The sequence below is a fragment of the Lactuca serriola genome, chromosome 1, assembly GCF_051521515.1.
Source record: "Lactuca serriola cultivar US96UC23 chromosome 1, Lser_US96UC23_V15, whole genome shotgun sequence".
Taxonomy (NCBI): Eukaryota; Viridiplantae; Streptophyta; class Magnoliopsida; order Asterales; family Asteraceae; genus Lactuca; species Lactuca serriola.
In genome coordinates this window covers 16,871,329-16,895,421 of record NC_136408.1, presented here as the reverse complement: position 1 = coordinate 16,895,421, position 24,093 = coordinate 16,871,329, and the positions used below count along the sequence as shown (strand labels likewise).

General features: G+C 37.1%; 2 protein-coding genes across 2 annotated transcripts; one reads left to right on the top strand and one right to left on the bottom strand.

The window, feature by feature from the left end:
• Positions 1-9,509: 9,509 nt before the first annotated feature.
• On the top strand, positions 9,510-11,188 carry LOC145058816 (uncharacterized protein At2g39795, mitochondrial-like). The gene is made up of 3 exons (XM_079006729.1): positions 9,510-9,903; positions 10,296-10,624; positions 10,740-11,188. Exons 1-3 carry the CDS (start codon positions 9,646-9,648, stop codon positions 10,903-10,905), a joined length of 753 nt encoding a protein of 250 aa, XP_078862855.1. The 5' UTR covers positions 9,510-9,645; the 3' UTR covers positions 10,906-11,188.
• Positions 11,189-15,016: 3,828 nt separating this feature from the next.
• Positions 15,017-15,970, bottom strand: LOC145052019 (uncharacterized). Its single transcript, XM_078999820.1, has one exon. It carries the CDS (start codon positions 15,968-15,970, stop codon positions 15,017-15,019), a length of 954 nt encoding a protein of 317 aa, XP_078855946.1.
• Between the last annotated feature and the right edge of the window lie 8,123 nt (positions 15,971-24,093).

Below are 24,093 nucleotides of genomic sequence, written 5' to 3'. Positions count from 1 at the left end.
GGGTTTGCTCAGCCTCAGCCTTCATCAGCCTCTTTGAGATATGAGAAAACCCTAATCCCCTCCTCATTTGTTTAAGCCTTGTTTTGGTGTTATTTGAAGCCATTAAAGGAAGAGAGAAGAAGTGAGCTAAGATCCAACAAGCAAGGCCGCCTCCTTTGTGGTAGCATTCTTTTGCACCTTTGTAAGTGTCCAAGACTCGATTTTATCATGATAAGTTGCTAAATCTTGAGTTTTATCCCTAAATCTTTATGTTCTTGTTTGTTGGAGTGGTAAGATCTCATAAAGTTTACGAATTTATGAATCTCGAGGTTATTTAGGGTGTGTGGTGCTTAGGGTGTGTGGTGCTTTGGATCTGGATTTGTAGTGAGTTTTGGTATCATGCATGGATTTCTGGTCAAAAATCCTCATTTTGACCTAATAAGAGCCCAAGACATGCATTAGACATGCATGTCTGGAAAGTAAGGGTTTTTATGTTGTTTTATTGTAGCACCTGGTTCCTGGTACGTAAATCTTATTTGAGTACTTCCCTTCTTTTAGCCTTGGACTCGGCGAGTCATAGGTCCAACTCGCCGAGTGGATGCGGGACCCGGGACAAGTTTAAGTTGGCGACTCGGCGAGTCACAGCTGTTGGATGAAACCCTAAGTTTCAGGGGTTTGCACCCTATTTAAACGACTTAACTGCCCCAAGCCAGCCCCCATTCACCCTCAGAGCCCTGTATCTCTCTCTAGTCTTGCTTTCTTGTGAGTTTGAAGTGTTTTGTGGTGTATTGAAGTTTCTTTGAAGGAAAAGAAGAGGGAATCAAGAAGAGGAGAAGGAGGCCAAGCATCTCTGTGTCATTCCAACGTTTCCCCTAAGGTATAGCTCGTTTCCCCTCTGTTTTTAAGCTTATAGCTACATAAAAGTCCTTTTTGAGCCATTTCCAAGATTGTGTATGCTTGAGGGTTTGTAATAAGTCGATTGGCCTCTAGATCTAGGCAAGATTGAGCTCCAGGAGCTCAGATCTGTTAGCTTTATGGCCCCATGTTGCTTGTTCACCCTAGATCTACCCTTTTGAGGCATTTTGAGCCCTAAAATCCATATTGGTGAATATCCACACGTAAAGTTGGAAACTTTACGTGTGATTCGTGTCCTAGAAGTCTAGATCTGTGAATGGCATGGACTGGAATCGAGCAAATCTGTGTATTTAGTGGGTGCATGGCAACGACTCGGCGAGTCTGTTCGCGAGTCTCCGTGTTTGTCCCCTTTTCGTAGTGTCGAGTGAGCAGTGAGTCACGGGGTGTGACTCAGTGAGTCGGAAGCCGAACTCATCTATGGAGGTACTCGGCGAGTCAATGCCCTGACTCGGCGAGTCCAAGGCAATCTCCTTAGATCAAGAACAGACTCGGCGAGTTGTTCATACAACTCGGCGAGTCGCAACATAAGTGTTCATCGGATGAAGATGAACTCGACGAGTTGTTCATACAACTCGGCGAGTAGGATGAAGGACTTGAATATCAGTTTAGAAGGAGAACTCGTCGAGTCGTCGCCTAACTCGACGAGTAGGAACGGGTTCCAGGACAATCGTTTGGGTGGTGACTCGGCGAGTTGGAAAGCCAACTCGGCGAGTCGGGTCAACTGAAAGTTGACTCTGACTTTGACTTATGGCATGGTCAGGGGTAAAATGGTCATTTTACCCAAAGGTCAGTGAGCAGTGTTTGATTGAGTATGTTGTGGGAATTGCAGCCGGAGGATTTCCGGAGCAGCAGCAGCAGTAGGCAGTCAGTTCCCGATCAGGTCAGCAGCTACTTCGAGGTGAGTTACTTTCCAGTAGCGGTGGGTCTACGGCCACAATGCCGGCCCACCAGTAGGAGTTGTATGATAGGTGATTGTCTTTGTGATATCATCTAGGTTTGTTACTACCTGATATGTTGTATGCTGGCATGATATGTATATGTGATAATCGTAGAGTTCGGTTGTTAGGACCGAAGGGTAGGTCGGACACCCCAGATATGTCTGACAGTACGTGATGATATGATTGTATGCTGGCTTGTTATGTTATATGAGATAAAGGTAATAAGAGGGGACTAGTCCCCGAGGATCGGTTGTTAGGACCGATGGGTAGTCAGCACCCTAGAATGGCTTGACATGGGTAGTCAGCACCCCAGAATGGCTTGACACGGGTAGTCAGCACCCCAGAATGGCTTGACACGGGTAGGACGACACCCCAGAACGGCCGTACCGGGTAGTCAGGCACCCCAGAATAGCCTGGCAGTATGTATGTTATGTGTTTGTATGGTATGTGGTACGATGGGGGAACTCACTAAGCTTTGTGCTTACGGTTTTCAGTTTTGGTTTCTGGTACCTCCTCAGCTAGGGGAAAGGAGCCGGCGCGGTAGCAGCATGTCACACACACTCTTCGGTTTCCGCATTTACGAGCTTCACTGGGATTTGTACTCTGATATTTTGATTGGGTGTATGAATTGGCTTTTAGACATGGTTCACTTTGTGTTATGGTTTGATCAAACAATGTTTTAGTTATTAATATTTTCTAAAGTAATGTTTTAAAACAAAATTTTTGGTCGTGAAAATTGGGTCGTTACATTTATGATGCTAGAAACATTTATGGAAATGTTGCACTAAAAGTCTTCAAGATTAAGTGCTTAATGAATTAAACCAAGTTGTGTTTTACCCTTTTTGGACCTAGGAGTGAAATTCTTACCTCTTGGAGAGTCTAAAGGGATAAAGTTGGAAACTTAATCCACTTAGAGCATGGTATGGATCAGATTTGAGCTTTGGAGCCCTTAGAATCGAAGAAGAGAGCTTAACCCACTAAGCTGTTAGGAACCTAGTGCCCACAACGTGGCCTAGGTCTCCATAGCGTGGCGAGTGGGCTAAGACTCATCTGTTTTGTCACTTAGTGGCCACGACATGGCCACGATGTGGCGATCAACTGGAGTGACTTTTGACTTTGACCGTTGATTGTTGACTTTGACCAAGTTTGACTTTAGGTCAATGGGCATATTTTAAGTAGTAAATTAAGGATTGGTCCCTAGGTGTTGTATAGGTGACCCGTAGAGCCAGGTAGTTGGAGAATCTTTCAGTTCTGCTATCTTTCTGTCATTAAGGTGAGTTGTTCTTCACTGTACTTATGGGTTGAAGACACCAATGTCGGAAAACTGGATTATGTATACTAGTATATTGGATGATGTTATGCTGGTTATATGATAGACTAGTATATCTGTATGATTACCTTTGTTCACTAGATATGTGTTAGACTGGTAGATCTGTATGATTACATGTGTTTGTTGGTTATTGATTGATATTGTATATGTCGACATGATATGGTTTGTTGGGTTGAGGTGGTCCTGCTTTGTGTTGAAAGCTAATATACCCAGGGCGGTCTGGATAAACTGAAGGCGTACGAGGCGGTCTAGTCAAGCCGAAGGCACATACAACAGTCTAGATAGGTTGTAGGACCTACGAGGTGGTCTAGTCAGGCTGAAGGCTCATATATTCATGTTGTTATCTGTTTGGTTGTGCGTGGTACTTTGGAGGAACTCACTAAGCTTTGGCTTAAAATTTGATTGTTATGGTTTCAGGTTCTTCTGAGGATAGGGGCAAGGCGAAGGCATGATTGTACACATCTTTTAGTGATATGCTTTGTGATTTTATGATACTATGATTTTGGGATAATTGTCTCTGACTTGATTTTATGACTTGGGTTTTGATTGGAATAATAATTTACTATATTTGAAAAATAAAATATTTTCCATGATTTTTGGGACGTTACAATGAATATCAAGGCTAAAGATTTGATTACATGTTAATATATAAGCTAAGGGTATCTTTTTGTTTACACTTTATTGGTCGTGTTTGATAGTCTCAAAACTCAGTAGTTTATTTTATATTTTAAAAAGTTATATAAGGTTTAAAATATGAGTGCAAAAGTTTAATTTTGAAACTGATAATACGAAATTGCACAGAAGTCACTAAAATTGAGATAACTATCACAAAAGTCACTACAAATTTTTTATTCAGTTTTGGCATCCATAATGTGATGTCACCAAAAGAATGACACATCAGCATGTCATGTCAACTGTCACATCATCTGTCCACTGGGTGACCGGATAAATTGTCAATATTAAAACAAATTGGAAAAAAACGTACCCGAATTGAAAAGAAAATAACACAATATCAAAATCAAATTCTCTATATAAATTTAGGGGTTATTTGATAGCTGTTGATTGAGTCAGAGTTGATTGAGTTAGAAGCCGAGTCTGCTTCTAAATTAAACTTGATTATTTGATTTTACATCTGATTGACTGTTCTGAATGATGAACATGACCATGTTACCCCCTTTTTTTTAATACTTCTTGTGTGGCGGTGGGACTCATGCTTATTGAACCAATAATCTTTCCCTGACACATCAATTTAGAAGTTTTTTCTTATTAATTGTTGTCACAAAGTAGTTGTCATGAATAATGCAAAGTGCAGGTTAAATCAATTAGTAGGGTAGTAGAGAATAATACATCTTGTACATGTTGACTCATAATGCAAGTAAATATGAAACACATGATAGGATGAATCAATAATAATACAATAATTTTTCAGCTTATAAGGTTGGTCTTATCATCTGATGGCCTCACTAAAGTGACTGCTAAATAAACATTTGAATCTAACCATTGGTTTATGATTAGAGCAATGAATCTGTTCACAATGGATTATATCATCTACATTACAAAATGAACTTAACAAAATATTTGAAGTTATAAAATTTGCTTTATGACCAGAAATAAGCATTTCTCTAATCATGTACATTGCAATTAATTAATCTAAGTCCTTTTTGTAGCAATTAATTCAAGTCCTTCCTATACCAGCTCTATAGGTCATTATCCCAACCTGATAAACAAACTTACCCACATCAGATGCCATAAAGCTGCAAATATCAATAAGATTCCTCCCACACATAAGATTATTATAGGTAGGAGTGTTTAAAATATCTAAAAACCGAAAAACCAAACCTTAAAACCTAAAACCTGTACCGATTTTCAGGTTAACCAAACTGATATTTTTGAATTTTTCAGTTTGGTTAACCGAACCAGTAAAATCTTCAGTTACGGTTCATGTTTTTTGCTATGAATGGTTAATTGAAAAGTTGATTTTTTTTAGACAAAATTGAAAAAATGGTCCCTATGGTATGCATTTTTTTGGGGTTTTAGTCCAAACTACGACTTTTTGGATTGGTGGTCCTTTTGAGCTAGTTTCCTTGCACTTTTGGTCCCCCGGAAAATTGAAAAGACTAAAATGCCCTTCTAATACATTTTTTTTATGGTTTTTGCGATTTAATTTAAAGTTTTATTAATAAAAATTATTGGGCCCACCTCTCTCTCTCTCTCTCCTAGTTTTATTTCTTCCTTTTCTTCTTCGTTTTTGTGGTAAAAACACCACCGGAGATGGATGCATTTCCAGTGACCATCAAGAACAACAACTCCACCGGTGAGCCAAGGGGCTGCCATCGCCACCACCAACACCTCCCTCGCCACCAACTGCCGCCTCCGCTAATGCTTCATTCTTCTCGGATCAACAGAGGATCAAAGACCTCCATGTGTAACCACCATAGATGAACCACCACAAGACCAAGTTTCTTTGTTGCCCCCATGTTTCTTTTCTACTTTTGTCCAAGTTCTTTCTTCTCAGATCAGACAAGGACCGAAGAAACCCACTCCCAAGCCTCCTCTTCATCCCCTTTCTGCAGACGATCACCACCCATAGACATCCCCCTCAATCTGTTGTTGCTTCCAATCGGGCCCCTCTTCTCGATCAGACAAAGGCAGTGGACCGAAGTCCTTATTCCTTCTTCGTGTGTTGCTGGTCGATTGGATCAGAAGAAGAAAGAAGACGCTGAAGAGGAAAAGGGTTTTTGGGTTTGATGTTTGACAGCCTCGTGGTTTTGTAGGATGCTTCTCCATCTCCGGTGGAGCTTCTTGAAAACAATCAAGAAGAGGATGAAGTGAGGAATTGAAGAGGTTGGTCAATTGCAAAGAGGGAGAAGGCATCTCTGGTTCCGGTCTGCAATTGATTTGGAACGAAAGGAACTTGATTGAAATAAGGGAAGAAGGAATGTAATGCAACAATCGGGGTGGATTGATCGTTATTTACAGGAAGAGAGGGAGGGTTGCCATGGTGGTCTGTTAGTTAGGGTGCAAACAACAGCTTTGGCTATTTGTTGCTGCTTCTTTTCTTTGTTGAGAGAGAGAGAGAGGGTAGACATGTGGGCCCAATCATTTATTTAATAATAATAATAAGAATTTTAAAACGTGAAAGAAAAATGAAAATTAAATTCATTAAGGGTATAATAGTCTTTTTACTTTGGACAGTGACCAAAAGTGCAAGGAAACTAGCTCAAAAGGAACACCAATCCAAAAAAGTCGTAGTTTGGACTAAAACCCCAAAAAAATGCATACCACAGGGACCATTTTTGCATTTTTGCAATTTTGTCTTTTTTTTTTTTAATATTGTTTAGATTTAGTCGTTTAAGTTAATATCAAATTATTTCTTAGAGAATTCCAATTACAATTAATAATCGACAAAATTGCAAAAATGGTCCCTATGGTATGCAAAATTTTGGGGTTTTAGTCTAAACAGTGACTTTTTTGGTTTCGTAGTTCTTTTGGAGTGGTTTGTATGTGAAAATGGTCCCTCCAAAAATTGAAATGACTATAATACCCTTGGGGTATTTATTTTTCATTTTTCTTTCATTATTCTTAAATTTTAATATTTATTTATTTATTTTAACAATTAAAAAAAATAAAGGACCTCTCTCTCTCTCTCTCTCTCTCTCTCTCTCTCTCTCCTTCTCTGATGTTAATTCTTCTACAGTCATTTCCCCAAGTCCAACAACATGGTATAGAGCCATTTGAGAGGGGATTTCAATCAAACAATGATTCAACGGTGAGGTTCTTGGCTGGGCTTCTAAAGTGGGTGAAGGAAACAGTCGGGTGACAGATTAGATTTCTATTTCACAAGTGATTATCGATTAAGAAGACTGCAAAAACTCAAGTACAGTGTGCGATTTCTATGGCTTCTTCGAAATTCAATTGGGCGATTAAAGACAAGTCCAATTTTGTTTTTTTCTCCTTTAAATTGCCTATGTTTTATAGTTGTTTGGGTGCGTGGAATCTCTCTACGAATTGCTTCTGTATAAAGGTGGAGTTTTCATTGTGGCAGACCAAGTGTTTGACTAAAGTCCTCAAAGAAGAGGTTGCCGCCTTCGATGTTTGCTCCGGGGAAACACCCACTTCGGTGGTGGGTTCAGGCCAAGGAATGAAAAAGAAATGAAGGATGAAAGGGGGAAAGGCAGCAGCGATCGCAATAATCTTCAGTGTGGAGGGGGGGTTCATGAGATTCAATTTTGCTCCACAGAAAAAATCTTCAAAGAAAGAGCAAAAAAACTCACTGGAAGTAGTTGCAGGTTTTAGAGTGGAATCCACAATATGGGGCCTGAACACGTCATTTAATTGAAGCCCTTTTCTTATCACATCGCCATTGAAGATTAGCTTGGACTTGACTTTGCTTCAGCTGCGCATTAAATCTTGATCTGAAATCCATTAGTGCAGCGATGGAGAATTTTAAGGTATCTTGAAAACCCCAAGCCATGTATAAAGAATAGCACATCAATTTAGGGGCCAAGGCATACAACTGTATCAGATACTTTCATCGAAGGTGTGTTTTCGATTCGGTTAACCATCCATGAACACCCCTATTGACAAGAAATAATCCTAGGGGTAATATCGTCAAACTCACCGACAAAAAAAATTACCGATTAAGAAAATAATTCAAAGGAGTATTTAAACAAAAACAAGGAATTGATTGATTGAAGCAAAATCAAGGACGAAACCCTTAACTCACCTCTTGTTGTTGCTTCAAAAAATCGAAGATGAAATCAGGAAGAATAGAAGATGACCTTTTGTTGCTTATGAAGGGAAGGGGGATGGTGGTGGCACCGTTTTCTATACATACCCAACACACATAGATGACGAAGTGAGGAGGAGGAGCGACACAGATGAAAAGAAGGGCACATGAAATTAAAGTCTAGGTCAATGTTAGTTTTTCACTAGACCGAGTTAGACCAATTTTATGGACCGAGACCAGGTAAAATGTCCAATCTATACAAATTAAACACTTTGATCTGACCGAGTCAGCTGAAAACGTATGACTGAACCGGATCAGCACCCAGCCAAACAAACCCTTATTAAACATAAAATCGACTTTTACCGATGAATAAACATAAAATAAGGAGAAAATTACAAATTGAGCCAAATATGTTAATTACTTTGTAGAAAATAGCCAAAAAAACTTAAATTTCATTTTTAGCCACCAAAATCGCAGATGGATTAAGCTTATCTGCGATTTTGGCAAGCCATCTACGATTGTACAAGTCGCTAAAGCACATATGTGCTTTAGTGACTTGTAGGTTCGCATATGACTTTTTTTTTGCTATATAAATACCTCATTGGCCCCCTTAAAATCGCAGATGGACTAAGCCCATCTGCGATTTCCTCTCCATTTCAAATGCGATTTTGGTTTTTTTTTAATTTTTATTTATTTATTTTGACTACGAAATTGATAGGGTTCGACTACGAAACAATCTTATTATCAACAAGTTATACGCACCAAGTGTATTATTTTCAAAATTTTAAACTAAACATTGTTGGCACTCTTTTCTAGTTGATATCTACTCTCCCACTTATACATATAACCCATATAAAGAATTTATGTTATGTAAAATCCAACATAATCATAATAATGTGTTGTTGGTTTGTATGGGGTTTTCGGTCAACCTGTTGGTGTTAAGTTAAATCTTCAAATTGTAAAAACACCTAAACAAGTAACAAACTAACAATTATATCTTTAAAACATATTAATGCTAAATTATTTTCTAAAATAATTTAAAACGTCCAAGAATAATTAAAGACTAAAACAGATTAATGTTAAGTAATTTGAAACTTCGGTCCTTATAACAACTAAACAAGTATAAAGATAAAGTTTTAAACATAATCAAACTTTTCAGAGAGAGTTTTCTAACAAAAAAAAGTGAAAAATAAAGCAAAAAAATCGTTTTTATACTAACTAAAACTATGTTCACAACTGGGTTTCTATGTTCACAGAAGGAGTAGTTCATCTGAAAACATACAAGTCTGTGTTTTAACGATTTATACGTTCACAAATAGATTGCCAAAATCGTAGATGAGCTTAATATATATGTGATACGTTCACAAATAGATTGCCAAAATCGTAAATGAGCTTAATATATATGTGATACGTTCACAAATAGATTGCCAAAATCGTAGATGAGTTTAATATATATATATATATATATATATATATATATATATATATATATATATATATATATATATATATATATATATGTGTGTGATTTTGATGTATAATTTGTTTTTTGTTTTTTTGTTTTTTTTTACTATTTCCACAAACTAATTAATATTTTTGGTTAAATTGGCAATTATTTTAGACGGTTGGTTTTAGGATGCTGAACTCGTCGTCCAAAACCCTCCTTAAATCCTGTCACCGCACTTGAACATCACCGGCGACCAACTCCGCACAAAAACACGATTCCCGGGCGGACTTCCGTTCAACACGCAACAATGTTACTCCGTCTGGTCGGTCGCGTCGGAAGAAGACCAACATCTTTCTTCCCTCAACACTCTTCTTATCGTCACATAACCCTAATTGCACACCCTTTTGCCCGTCGTTCTTCAATCGAAAACAACTATGTAGACTACGTTCCACAACAATCGAGAAGGAACGTATCAGTGATGCGGAAATCAGCTTTCGAAGACCGAATACGTAGACTCATCCGCAACGATATCCAATATGAACTCGATCAATCTCCTCGTACTAAGGTGTTTCCCTAATTTCCCTCTTTTCATTTTCGTGTTTCCTCTTTGGTATTGGAATTCGCATCATTCTTCTCGTTCCAATAAAAAGAAAAAAAAAATCATATCATACACAAACCCTAATTAATATCCTTCCTCTCATCGAACATATATCTCGATTCTGCCCTCAACGATTGAGAATCATTAATTAGAGGAAATGGACAATACACATCAGGAATATAGCGACTTTGGTATATTTGAGCAGTGCTATTGAATCGGAAAGAATGTAGGAATAGTAATTATTTGTGATTGTTTTTTTTTTTTTTTTTTTTCCTGAAAGCATCTTACATCATGTAATCTGTTTTGAACTAGAACTGTAGATCCTGGTTTACAGACTTATTAGTGCATATTGTGTACAGCTTATTCCAAATTTCAAATCTTTTGCGGTTGATGAGAGGCCAGGAGAGCAGTGGATCAGATTGAACAAGCAATTTGGAGAAGATGAAGAGATTAAAGTAGAGGTAACCATGTTCCGTGTTTCTACTCCTGCTGAAAAAGAAGGTAGTGTTACAACAGAGAACGATCTAGAGCTTTACATTTCAATGGTGATCAACATCTTTAAGGATGAAGAAAATGGTATTTTGGAGTTTGTGTGCAATGTATGGCCTGACAGCATTGAGATTGAGAAAGTTTTTATGCGTGACCAAGATGGAATGACTGGTAAACCCTACTTGGGTCCTCCCTTCAAGTAAGTTCCAAATCATTGTTATTTTGCTTTCAGTTCTGGGATGCTTTCCTGGAGATGAACTGGGGTTCAATGTTATTTATGATTCTGAACATATTTATAATTTGGTAACTTTCAGTGATTTGGATGATGAACTGCAAACTTCACTGTATGATTTCCTGGAGATAAGGGGCATAAATGATGAACTAGCTCTCTTCTTGCATAAATGTATGCAACACAAAAGTAAGAATGAGTATATTCGATGGATGGAAAGCCTGGAGTCTTTTGTAGCACGGAATAAGTAATGTCCAAATCACATTTTGGGTGGTGCTATTTGAATACTTGCCTTAACAATACTTATGAGAATCCATAAGTGAGGTCTGAGATCACCTTTCTTGCTCTAAGAGTCTAAATACATTATGATTTATGAACAATTTATTGGTGGAGGCTCTGTGGGATGGGTGACATTTACCTTTTCAAAAAAAAAAAAAAAAAATTGTTTACAGAACCACCATGTGGATATAGAGATATAAAACCTTTGGTCTTTTGTTGCAGTAATAGTTGAATACTCTTACTTTTTTTTTCTTAGACTCATTCTTGGGAAATTTAGGAATTTAAGTATTACCTTGGATGTGCGATATAGCCTATAGTGATGAGTATTTTTTTTTTGGGAGACATCTACATATAGTCAAACACGAATTAAAACCCCGTTAACCTTGTTCCTTTCCATTGTATAAAAAAAGATCGGTTAGCAGGTCAATGCTATTTTGTGAACAATGTAAAAAAGTTCAATGGTAAGAGGTACAAAGAAAAAAAATAATGACCAAATATGGATAAGAAACAAAGATGTTACTCTTACAAGTCATTAACCCTATTTCAAATTGTCTATCATCAATTTTAAACTTGAAATATAATTTATCAACTTATTGTATTGAACTGTACCACTTTAATTTCTACTTTATAGACAAAACTCAAAAAATAGGTTTTGAACCTTGGAGGCTTGGACAAGAGACATCGATGAAGGTACCATGGACCGAATAAAATCCAACGAGAGAGGAAAGTTTTAACATGTTTTATTAGAAAAAGAAAGCCATGTCGTTTTATTAGAAAAAGAAAACCATGTCGTCTAATTAGCTAGTGTGTTTTCACAAATTAAATGATCGGTTTAATTTAGGATAGAAGTTAAAAATAAAGAAAATAACAAAACTAGCCAAAACTTAACATTTATCCCAAAAGTATTAACGTTGTATGACCAATGAAATGGTCTACTCTTTCGTAGAAATAGTCTACTCTTTCACATATGTATATAAGGAAAAAAAATCATTTTTGTAAAACAAAACTTTAAACTAAAAATAGTCTGCTATTTGGATCGTTCTCAATATATTATATCTTCAATACATCACTTTTTATATCAATTCATTGAAATTATTAATCATCATATTTGGTATGTATATATGCATATTATTTCTTTCTAACTTTAGTGTGCCGTTGATTCATCTTGACATCTTATCAAATATTGGGTTATAAACAATGATGTTAACCTTTTCAATGAATTGTTAAATTCAACCACACACTAATGCTAGAAAGAATATATATATATATATATATATATATATATATATATATATATATATATATATATATATATATATATATATATATATATATATATATATATATCAATTAATAATTTCAATGAATTAATATAAAAAATGTTGTTTTGAAAATGTAGTATATTGATAACGATCCAAACAAGTAATAAGAAAAAATAACTACAAATACTAGTCAAATACCAAAAAAAAAACGAAAGAGTAGCTTTTTGCCTGAAACAATAGACCATTTTTAGTCTACGGTTTGGGAAACAGTAGATCATCGAGAGGAAACCGTAGACCATAAAATGGTTTACGGTTTTGTTTTGCAAAAATGATTTTTTTCCTTATATACATATGCGAAAGAGTAGACCATTTTGGCGAAAGAGTAGACTATTTCATTCGCTTACGGTTTTGATGGCTAGTTTGGGATAAATACTAATTTTTGACTAAAAACTAATATGTAATTAAGGATTTTGACTAGTTTTTTTTTTCTTAAAAATATATTTAATTTGTATTATAGGGCTTTATTTTTGGTAATTTTCGTGAAAATGGCTCCACGGCCCACGTTTAGTTGTGGTTAAAGTCTTAAAATTCTTTATATTTTAGAAAGATAAGACGGTATTGGGCTTTTCTTTTTTTTAATTAAAAGATATATTTTTTTGCAATGGTTTTTTAAGGGTTTTTAGATTTTAAGAAAGTTATCAAATACAGAAAAAAGTTTGTTTATAAGTACGAACTTAAAGTTCCAATTTAAAACAAAGAAATAATAATAATAAAGTTTCATGCATTATATATATATATATATATATATATATATATATATATATATATATATATATATATATATATATATATACATTTTTTTAGATTTACAAAACTATTTTTGACAAACAAGTTTACAGAAATAAAAATGATAACTTACAACTTCAAGTAACTATTACAACTTCTAGCTTCTAGTTAAATAGCTATCCTCAATTTTTTGACAAATATTATCCATAAACTATAGGTTTTATGCATATCTTGTTTATTGGATTGCAACTAGTTTGAAATATTGGCTTTGTTACGACTTATTGGTCAAGCGTGCTTCTATATAAGGACTGGTCCTAGTCAATTAGAGTTGGGTGTTTTGGGCATTTTTGACGACTTATGTATTTTGAAAGAGAAATTACTTATGTGCATATATATTTCATATATATACGCTTCTAAACATCTGATCTATATATCAACCTACCTCTTGAACCTTTTTTTTTCATCCTTGATGAAATTTGTAACTCATTTGTAACCCATGCATTTCAAATTGTACCTTCTATTCGTTTTGTCCTTCATTACTCGTATGCAATTTCAACGTGAAAACGTCACCAAAACTGTTGACGTTTTTGGGTAGTGAGCTAGTAATGCTGATCTTGGCTTTTATTTTTGATGCACTAAATATATGTATGTATATCTATTTTTAGTGCTGCTATTATTGAATATTGATTACACCCACGTCACATATGGATAAATCTTTGATAACTGTTGACGTCATAATAATTTCATGCGTCTGGGAGTCTTCCACTGCTCATCTTCTTACTTTAAATAATAACAGTTTAGCAGTTTAACATGTTTTAAAATTTAAAAGATATGGAATAAATATTTAAATTCTGGTAACTAGTATCATCTTAATATCAATAAGCTAAGACAAAATAACTTCATAATAATGATAATAATAATAACAATAATAAAAATAATAATTGTTTACATGGACCAAAAACATAAAGAACACTTTTTCTCTTTCTTACCAACAAAAGAAGCATCTTTATATTTTAGGCCATTTTCTAAAAATATAAGGTTTCCTTTTCTTAATAAGTTCTTTATGAGAGGGTGTATATTTATGAATAATCACTATTAAATGAAATAAATAACTTTAACATGGATTTTATTTTTTTATTCTATATTTTGATCATGTGATTAATAATTAGATATTTAGATATATTTAATAACCTTATATGACAAGACAAAAAGTTGGATTATTTTAACAAAAGAAACAAAAGTTGTTGTTCTCCTAAAAGATTGTTAGTAGAAGTTAACAGGTAATATATATAATTTAGTAATTTACTATATTTACGGTAATCATTAAATATTAAACACATTTAGGATGGTTACCTAATTTTTGCTATTCGGTAACTTGCATCCAACCAATTTCTCTACATACTATTTTATAAAAATATAAATAAAAAATATGATACTCGTCATTAAAAAACTTTTTAATTAAGGGTTAAATGCTGAAAATAGCAATTTATTTTCATGTATTTGGATATTATAGCATCTTACCTTCATTTTATTGTATTGCAATATTGTAGTTTCAAAACTTTTCATATTAAGGCTTTGTATTATGAGATTTCTTTATCCAATTGTAGTATTATACATTAATTTTTTTAGTTATGATATTATAATTTAAATATCTATCTAATTACATCAACAATCATTTTTTGTTTGGACGATATTACTATAATATGATAGATTTTTAAATTATAATGGTGTAATGAAAAGAAATCAATATAGTTATTTAATACTCAAAACTTTAATTAATAGATGCATCTTGAATGGTTTTCAAAGAACAAGTATATATATTAAACGATAATTTGAATGTCGAAGGAGTAGAATGACTCAAGGACGTTTTAAGTGATTGAATATATATGTATTTACTTGGTGAAAATAGTCCACACAAGAATGTTTCATCTGTATTGGGAGCTATTTTACATGGTTTTATTTCCTATGATCTAATTTGCACATGAATTAAAACTTAATGATCACAAAAAAAAAAAAAGAAGAATAAAAAGTAAATTCAATACAGCACTTCTTCTTCTTCTTCTCGTTTGACTTCCAAACAATACTCATTTCTCCTACATGCCTCTTGATCAGAAGCTTTAATTTTACAGCTTTTGTAGAAGATACAGCCAGTGATGGTGTCAAGTGTGATGACGATGGAGTATAAATATGCTATCAACAATCCTTCGAACACCATTAAAGGACTGGGATTACTTGTTCCTGAGTTGGAATAAGCACTTGCCAACCGGAATTGGAAAAGTGCTTCAATTCCAGCCAAAGTGATGTTGATGTAAAGCGCTAATGAAAGGGCTGTTGGAATTCTTCTTTTAATCATAACACATGCTTTGAGAATGGAAAGAAACCCACCTTGGGTTTCCATTCCAGAGAGCACTAGCGCCATGTTACATATGATCATCGTATTGGCTATAACTACGGAATATGCGATTCCTCCCACCATAGAAAATAATACGACCAAGGTAGAAGATGATAACATCTTTTCTAAACAGTTGAATGCGATGAAAAGAACCCAAAAAGAAGTGGCGTTTGCTGACATGATTAGAAAGGTGTTCCATAGTTGTGTTTGGAGGATGGAATTGTAGATTCCGGAGAAAGATGATCGCTTTTTGTTGTGGGTGTTGAAGGATTGAATTATAAAAGTCTTTGTGATGAGGAGGAAAGAGAAGGTAAAGGGTAGGAGTAGTATTCCTGAGGTGATGGTTTGGGAGAGTTTGAGGTTGAAGGTGGAGAAGAATTGAGATGAAACTGGGATTCCGGTGGCATCAAAAAGGGACTGAAGTCGGAAATGGATTGTGTGTTGGAGGGAGATGAAATCAGGTGAAAGAGATGATAAGAGGAGGATTGATATTGAGAATGGAAGGGTTAACAGGGATGCAATTGTGAAGTGATTGTAGCTTTGGAGGAATGTGTGGATTGATGTTCTGATGATCTTGATCGAGGTTGTTCTCCCCATTGAAATTGAAGACAGCTTTGGAATTGATGATTCCAGAGTATATACAGGTGGGGGTTTGTATTTGAAAGTGGGAGGTTTTTGTATTTAAATGGAACAAGGAAGTCGCTACTCAATACATGACATATCATTTAGTTGAGAATTTATGGTATAAAATGTAGATGAAAAGTATATTAGCTACGATTACTTGTTTTTGCATTCATTATATCCAAGAAATGGTTTCTTGTATAGGTTTATAACTTTTTTTTTTTTTATTTATCTATATTAAGTTATGATTAAATATATAATAACTCAAATCAAATCTTTTATCTGAATTTTCAAGAAAATAATGAAATATTAAATTTTGTTGTGTATAGTTTGCTAGTGTTTGGTGCAATTGAGGTCAACAACCCAAGTCTTTTTGGTGCTTAGTTTCTACCAAAGCTTTGTGATCATCCACAAAATCCCGACAGTTGGTAATTATTGGTCCAGCAAGACATAGATTTTATAAATTATAATTATTTTTGTACGAATTTTATATAAGGAATATTTAAAATCTGTCTCAGAAGCATGTATCGTGTGTTGTGTAGTTGTCATTTTCGGTTGTCTATAGTGTATTTTAAATCATTACTTTGTGATTACCCAACAAATATTTACCTAAACGTTGTAATAATGCATATGTGTGTTTAAATTGGTAGTTTTCGTATTTTTTTTTTTTTTAATTCTCTTTTCTATTCTTTCTGTAAACAGCAGATTATAGGTTGGTTTTGTTTACAGTAGAATGCATAGTTTAATGTTTAGCTGGAATTCAATGAATTAAACTTAACATGAGACTTTGGTTTAATGAATTTAGAATTCAATAACCATTGAACTATTCAACGGGAAAAAGAAAAAAAAATAAGTTTAAAATAAATGTGTTTGCATGTAATAATAAATCAATTTATTAAATCGTATAATTGAAAATTAGTTAAATTAAATCTAAAGATCATAAATTAAAATTTTATAGAATGAACTGAAAAAATAATTAAAAAAAAAGATTTATTCTAATTAGGCAATGATTATAAAAAGACATCCTTATATGTGTTGTCTATGTTAATGGCATCTATTTTTGGTGAGGTGGTTAAGTATTTACTATTTATGATCACTACCCATTATTGTTTTTACACTAAATTACAAAAATAACAAAAACGAAAGAAATAAAACTTTTTTGAGATACGTTTCGACTTATTTTTTTCGACAGCTAAGGAGATCTTTATTAAAAAACTAATAAGAGGTTAGACTAAAAGCGATTACAAAACATCAACAGGGACGGATGTATGATTTTATAGTAGGTTTTGACGGTAATATATATATATATATATATATATATATATATATATATATATATATATATATATATATATTTACGTAGTGTCATAATAGTAAAAAAAAATTCAAAATATTTTACACTGCGTCTGAGAAAAACAAAGGTTGCCGGGCTACTATAGACACCATAGTGGAACCACCTATGAACATTAACGAATAACAGTCAAACTTAATCTAGTAAAAAATTCATTTTAAACACTTGTTTTTTAATAAACTGTTAGTTTTAAGAAGAGAGATGAAATTGATATTTATTATTATTTAAATTGTTTAAATTAAATAATTTTTGTTTATACAACAGTTTATTTAGTAAAATTTACTTATATCATTTAATGAAATAGGAAAAAAAATCCATTACTATATTTTAATCAAATATTAGTAATAGAAAACTTTACAAATGGTATTTATGGTATTTCGAAATCTAAAGTTTAGTCCATAAGTTTAAAAAGCGTTACAAGTGGTCCCTGTGGTTTCAAAACTTTTATTACATACACCTTATTGTTCATTCAGTCTGTATTTGCCCGAATGACATTTTTCATCATCTTACTACCATAGGGACCATTTATGAAGTTTTTGTTATTAAATGTGTGTGTATGTGTGTGTGTGTATATATATATATATATATATATATATATATATATATAAAGAGTCCTCTCTCTCTCTCTCTCTCCCTCTCTTTCTCTCTCTTATCTTCATCATATCCGGTGTATCAAATTCCAAATATCCAGACTAATTTCCTCCATGAATCATCCAACATATCATTAAATCGGAACATCCATTAGATAATATAACATCAAGAAAAACGAAATTAACCATTTGATCATTCTTCCAATCGATATCACCACATTGAAATCAACAATTTCGACGGCTTAATCAAGCTTAATCTATTTTCTTCAGATGTCAAGAGCTCCAAAGCTCAGATCTGGTCATTTCTAAGGTCTTAATGGATAAAGTTTCCAACTTTATCCCCTAAGACATCTCTTTAAGTCTAGATCTAAATTCTAAGGTCCAAAAAGGAAACTTAATGCATGAGATTAGACCATTAAGCTCTTAATCCATGAAATCTTCAATCCAAAACTTATCAATCCTGGAATATGGGTTATGAAGTTTAGATCTGATGGGTTCTCGGTCTCAGCAAGCATATTGATAGATTTGATTCGGTGATTGTAGTTTTGAGAGTCCCCGGCTCTATGGTTCTCACTAGAGTTCGGTCGTATAGCTAGGAAGTTGTGGAATATGTTAGCGTTGTATGTCCTTCTTTGCAGTAGTTATATAGATGAGACCCGCGTTAGGAGTCACCTTGTTTTGAATGGAGGTTTCACCATCAGCAAATACTCAGGGTGTAACGTCCAAAAATTTCGACCAATTTAAAACATTTTATTTCAGTCAAAAACCACTAAGTTAACAGAACTCGTTTTCAAAATAGTTCAAACATCAGAGTATTTCCCAGAACCATACCATAAGAACATAAAACATGAGGAGCGGTACGATCACGCCTTCGCCTTGCCACGATCTCCTGAAGTACCTGAAACAATAAACCACAACTGTAAGCCCGAAAGCTTAGTGAGTTCCCCCAAAGTACCCATACACACATAAACATATGCATACAACAAAGAACAACATACTACGGGTCCAATCAACCTTCCGGTTGGAATACCCCTGACCCTCAACCATCGGGTTGGAATGCCAACATACTATGAGTCCAATCATCCTACCGGGATGGAATAATCCTGGACCACAACCATCGGGTTGGAATGCCCCACTTCCTATACATACAATAACTACTACTACTATGGGTCCAATCATCCCTCAGGATGGAATACCCTAGGCCCCTCAACCATCGGGTTGGAATGCCAAACTACTATGAGTCCAATCATGCTACCGGGATGGAATACTCCTAGCCCACAACCATCGGGTTGGAATGGCCCATAGTAGCAAACATGAACACATAACAGGCAACCACATAACACTCTATAGAACCAACATACTAGGGCCCTGTCATCCTACCGGGATGGAATACCCTCTGCTACTGCTCAACAAACATAACCCGCAGGTAACCTCCTACCAGCGTACATAAGGCAAGACCAACTACAGATCTATAAATGACCACTACCCAACTACCAGGGCGCTGATCCAACAGAACTAGTCATCACTTAACTATCCATTCCTCTAGGATACTAAGCTAACAAGGCATATCATCATATCATTATCCTATCTACCAGGATACTAGCAAGCATATCATCACATAACATAACAAGCTCTAAACAACAATTCAAAGGGTCAACCTTGGTGCCTTAGACCCTTGAGTATAGTAAGGATAACTCACCTGAATGAAGAACCGAACCACGGAAGCACACACCCGAAGCACTGCTCCAAACTCCAACACCTATTGCCATCAATGGAACATTGACATAAATGACCAATTACCATAACACCCTTAAAGGTCAAAGTCAAAGTCCAGGCCAAAGTCAAACTTCCTGACTGACGCTACTCGCCGAGTCAACTCGTTGACTCGTCGAGTCCTTATACTCTAAAAGCTATTAGAACACGACTCAACTCGCCGAGTCACCCCAAGACTCGTCGAGTCCAACGATCTCCGAGTCCCATCCTGCTCAACTCACAGAGTCACCCCTCGACTCAATGATTCGAGGCTTTAACCAGAAGAGGTTAGGGTTCCGTGACCAGACTCGCCGAGTCCAAGAACAGACTCGCCGAGTCCAAGGCAATCTTCAACAAACTCGTCGAGTTGTTCTTCCAACTCGCCGAGTCCATGCTTATGTTCATACAACTCGTCGAGTACACCCATGTGACTCGTCGAGTCTCTCCAGCTCTCAATCCGTACAGAGGATTTTCGAGCCATGCAGGGGCTCCAATCCATAGATCCACTCTTCTACAGTCTAACCCTCACATAAAGTGGCAAACTTTACGTAAAACCAAGGAGATATAGGCTCAAAACACTCTAGGGCTAGGGTTTATAACAAAGGGGCTTTACCAACAACTCTTAGACAGAAGCTTTATGGCATTTTGGACCATCACAAGCCTAGATCTGAAGTAGCAACCTCAGATCTAAGCCTCTAACTCGAAATAGCTCTCAATCATACCAAAAATGCCCCAAATCTCAAATGATAATAGATCTAGATGCAAAAGAGCCCCAGAAACAGATTATTACCTCCAATATATGCTCCAACTGAATTAGACCCCGGATCTACACCACTCCTTTGCAGCAAGCCTCTTGATCTTCAAGCCCCTTTCTAAGATTTCCTCCTCCAAAGCTCTATTCGCTTTATTAATGGAGGCTCACTCAATTCTAGGGTTTCTGGATCTCAAAAGGGTAGCAAAGAGGCTGAGGGTGGGTTATAATGTGCTTTATATAGGGCACAACCCCCGGGATTAGGGTTTTCTCTCTTTAGCACGAACTCGTCGAGTCCAAGCCGCCGAATCGGCGAGTTGGCCACTTAGTCTGCGACCCAATCCCACTCTGAATCAGCAAGTAAGAAGACCTACTCGTTAAGTCCCTTCTTTTATTTACACTTTTCGCCCTTCATTGAACTTCTGAAATTTCGGGATGTTACAACTCTCCCCCACTTAAATTAGGCTTCGTCCTCGAAGCCTACTACAACATACGCTTCAGAACAAACCCCTTGCACTGCAGACTCCGATTTCTCAATCAACTCAAGTTCTTACAAACCCTACTTCTGCATCTCTCTTAAAATGGATTATTCTCGCGTGGCATCCTTGCCACTAATCCAATTCGACCATTGGCCTTTCAACTCAATAGCACCAACTATCAACCACGAATCACCCGATAATACTAACCCTTCATATCAGGGACACACTTCCGCGCCCTGGGAACACTAGATTCCACAAACACCCACTGAGCTCCGCCAAGACACTAATCCATCTTCCTACGCCCAAAAATTAGTGATAACCCTGATAACTTGCAACCTGGAACGAAACTTGATTTCCCCCCTCTGATTCTATACTATGCTTGCGCTGACAGGATAGGACATCCTTCATCTCCCATAACCCATCAACCAACCATATCGCGCAACTACTCGTACCTGGCCCAATCAACCTCGGTCTGGAATACCAGGCACGCCTATAACGGGTCCAGTCATCCCTAGGATGGTATACCCTCGCATCCTCATGTATGTTTGGCCCAATCAACCCTCGGGTTGGAATACCAAACACACCAGGTCCAATCAATCATAGGGTCCGGTCATCCTCATGATGGAATACCCCAGATTGGAATACCTCCACAAACATAACTCAAGCCTACAACCATACTCGGAACCAAGGACCTTGTCCTTGCGTCACCCTCGAACCCTTCGTACCGACACAACAGAGTGTAACCCACTCACACCTCCTCATCACGATCTCTAGGTCCTCGACCTCCGACTGTAATATCCTTATACAGTCCTTATCACCAATCCAGACTGCTCCCGAGTCTGTTAACCTGCTATCTCACTTTCCTCTGTCCAAATCTCCAATCTGGAACCACTATCCCCCTCCTCTTTCAAGGAGACTGAAAGCATGCCTACGCATCATCCAACATTGCCAAAGTGACAGGACCTCACTATACATCACCCCTTAGCGGCGCACACCGCTAACTCTAAACATGCATACGTACTAAGAGACTGATCGCATGGCTAGCAATCCATACATAGCCTGCCGCATTTCCTCGACATCTCCACCATTCGGGGACAACCCCACTAGCCGCTATCACATAACAACATCCTCACTACTAGTTCAAAGATCCAAGACACATGCAAAGTCCTTACTATAACTGAACTGCCTCAACGCACCACTCTAATAACCAACATTCAAACCGCATCAGGCAACATTTTACAACCAACGACTCATCCGAGAATTTCCAATTCTCCCCCACTTAGGGCACTAACCACCATCCACTGGCGGCGAAGCTAACACGCTGCTCAGTCAAATCAAACCAGTACACTGAATTTCGAGGAACCTGAGTTCCTGCTGAAAGTTCCCGAATTCCCGAATCATGACCTTCCTTTCTGACGAATTCCACCCCGGATACTAACCCTCTAAAAACCCTCAATACTAACTCTTCTCTAACACATACAACACTTTATATCTCATGCAAGAAACAACATCTCATACATACCACATAAACAAGATAAGGCAGAAAACATACCGGCTGACACCTCTGGCGCTGACCTGATCTCCTCGGTCACAAGCTAATAAGCATGCCCTGGAGCCTTCGGAGACTCTGCTCGACCCTGACCTCTGTCAGTAAGTATCAAAGTGGCTGGCGCTAGGGCCTGCACTGACCTGGAAGCCAGCCAGAGGACACTGGGCCTTCATATGGCCCACCTGATCACAATGATAACAAAGTTGGACTCTTGCCGCTGGAGTCGACTGCCTTCAATCCCTGGCTATGTGGCCCTCCTTGCCACACTTGTGGCACCCCCGAAGAAGAATGAAAACTTCCTTCGTGCACCTTGCCGCACTTCCCACAAGTGCGACTTCTCAGACCTCCCTGCCTATAATCAACGACCCTCATCCGCTTTGGTGCAGGCTGAGACTGCACCGAGGCCTGCCTCTTCTCTCTCAAGTGGAGCTCAATCTCTAACTCGCGCCGCCTAGTGGCCTCCTGCAACTCCAACAAGGTACTACACCTCTGCATGGACACAAACTGCCTGATGTCCCTCTTGAGCATACTCAGATATCGAGACATTTAAGCCTACTCCGAAGCAAACTCCGGGAAAAACATCGCCCTCTCAGTGAACATCCTGGTGATCTCCGTCACCGACTATGAACCCTACTTCAGTTCCAGGAACTCCTGAGCCAACCTCTCTCTCTCAACTTGCGAAACATAATGAGTACTGAACATTTCCCGGAATTGTTCCCACAAAAACATAGCCCGCTGCACATCAGAATAAGATCTTGTAGTCAACCTGCACCAATCCTTCGCCCCGAGCCTCAAAAGGTTCAGAGCACACCTCACCCTCTGATCTGCAGGGCATGAGCACGTGAAGAAACAACCCCCCACGTCTGACAACCATCTCATAGCAACGATCGGATCCTGAACTCCATCAAAAGTAGGGGGCTTCGTATTATCGAAGTCCCGATACTGAAAACCTCGACCAGCTCCTCCCCCTGCCGCTGCTACAGCCGTTGTATCTGTCGCGACAGCTGTCTCCGTAATAGTTGCATAGTGCTCATCAAAGTACTCAACCATGGCAGTCTTGATCGACCCAAACATCTCCGACAACTCAGCCCGGAACATAGCAGCAACCTCATCATGAAGGATCTCACGAATCCTTGCATCCAACTCATCCATACTCATCTGACCAATGAATTCGGGTGGTACTGGTCCATCCTAACCACCCTCTCCTGATCCCGATCATGAACCGAATCCTGCCTCGAAACATCTCGTAATCGCCATACTGAAAATACGCCACAAGATATTAGGCATTCCTCATAATAACCCCAAGAACTAGCTCCCAACAAAACCCTAGGGATTGTGACTTCCTTGATACGCGTATGGGTCATGTGCGTTCAGTAGTAAAGGCCTATACTACCTTCCACACCTACCCATATTTGTATCAAGTATCACCACAACACCCTAACAATAACATATACATAACGAACACTCGATCCTCACTCCTAGAGGAGCACCACTATCTCATTACCGACATACTGGTCTCACACAACCCACCCATCCATGAAACGTCCACTAACCCTGCATCACTATTGTATGCTAGTCATACATAACGCTAGATCCTATAGACTTTCGAATATCTAACCCTACCTTA

Bases quoted from the DNA above. Each gene is read 5' to 3' on its own strand.
- LOC145058816 (XM_079006729.1), top strand. From the start codon at position 9,646: ATGTTACTCCGTCTGGTCGGTCGCGTCGGAAGAAGACCAACATCTTTC. The intron at 9,904-10,295 runs GTGTTTCCCTAA...TATTGTGTACAG, and splicing joins ATCAATCTCCTCGTACTAAG to CTTATTCCAAATTTCAAATC. The intron at 10,625-10,739 runs GTAAGTTCCAAA...GGTAACTTTCAG, and splicing joins TACTTGGGTCCTCCCTTCAA to TGATTTGGATGATGAACTGC.
- LOC145052019 (XM_078999820.1), bottom strand. From the start codon at position 15,970: ATGGGGAGAACAACCTCGATCAAGATCATCAGAACATCAATCCACACA.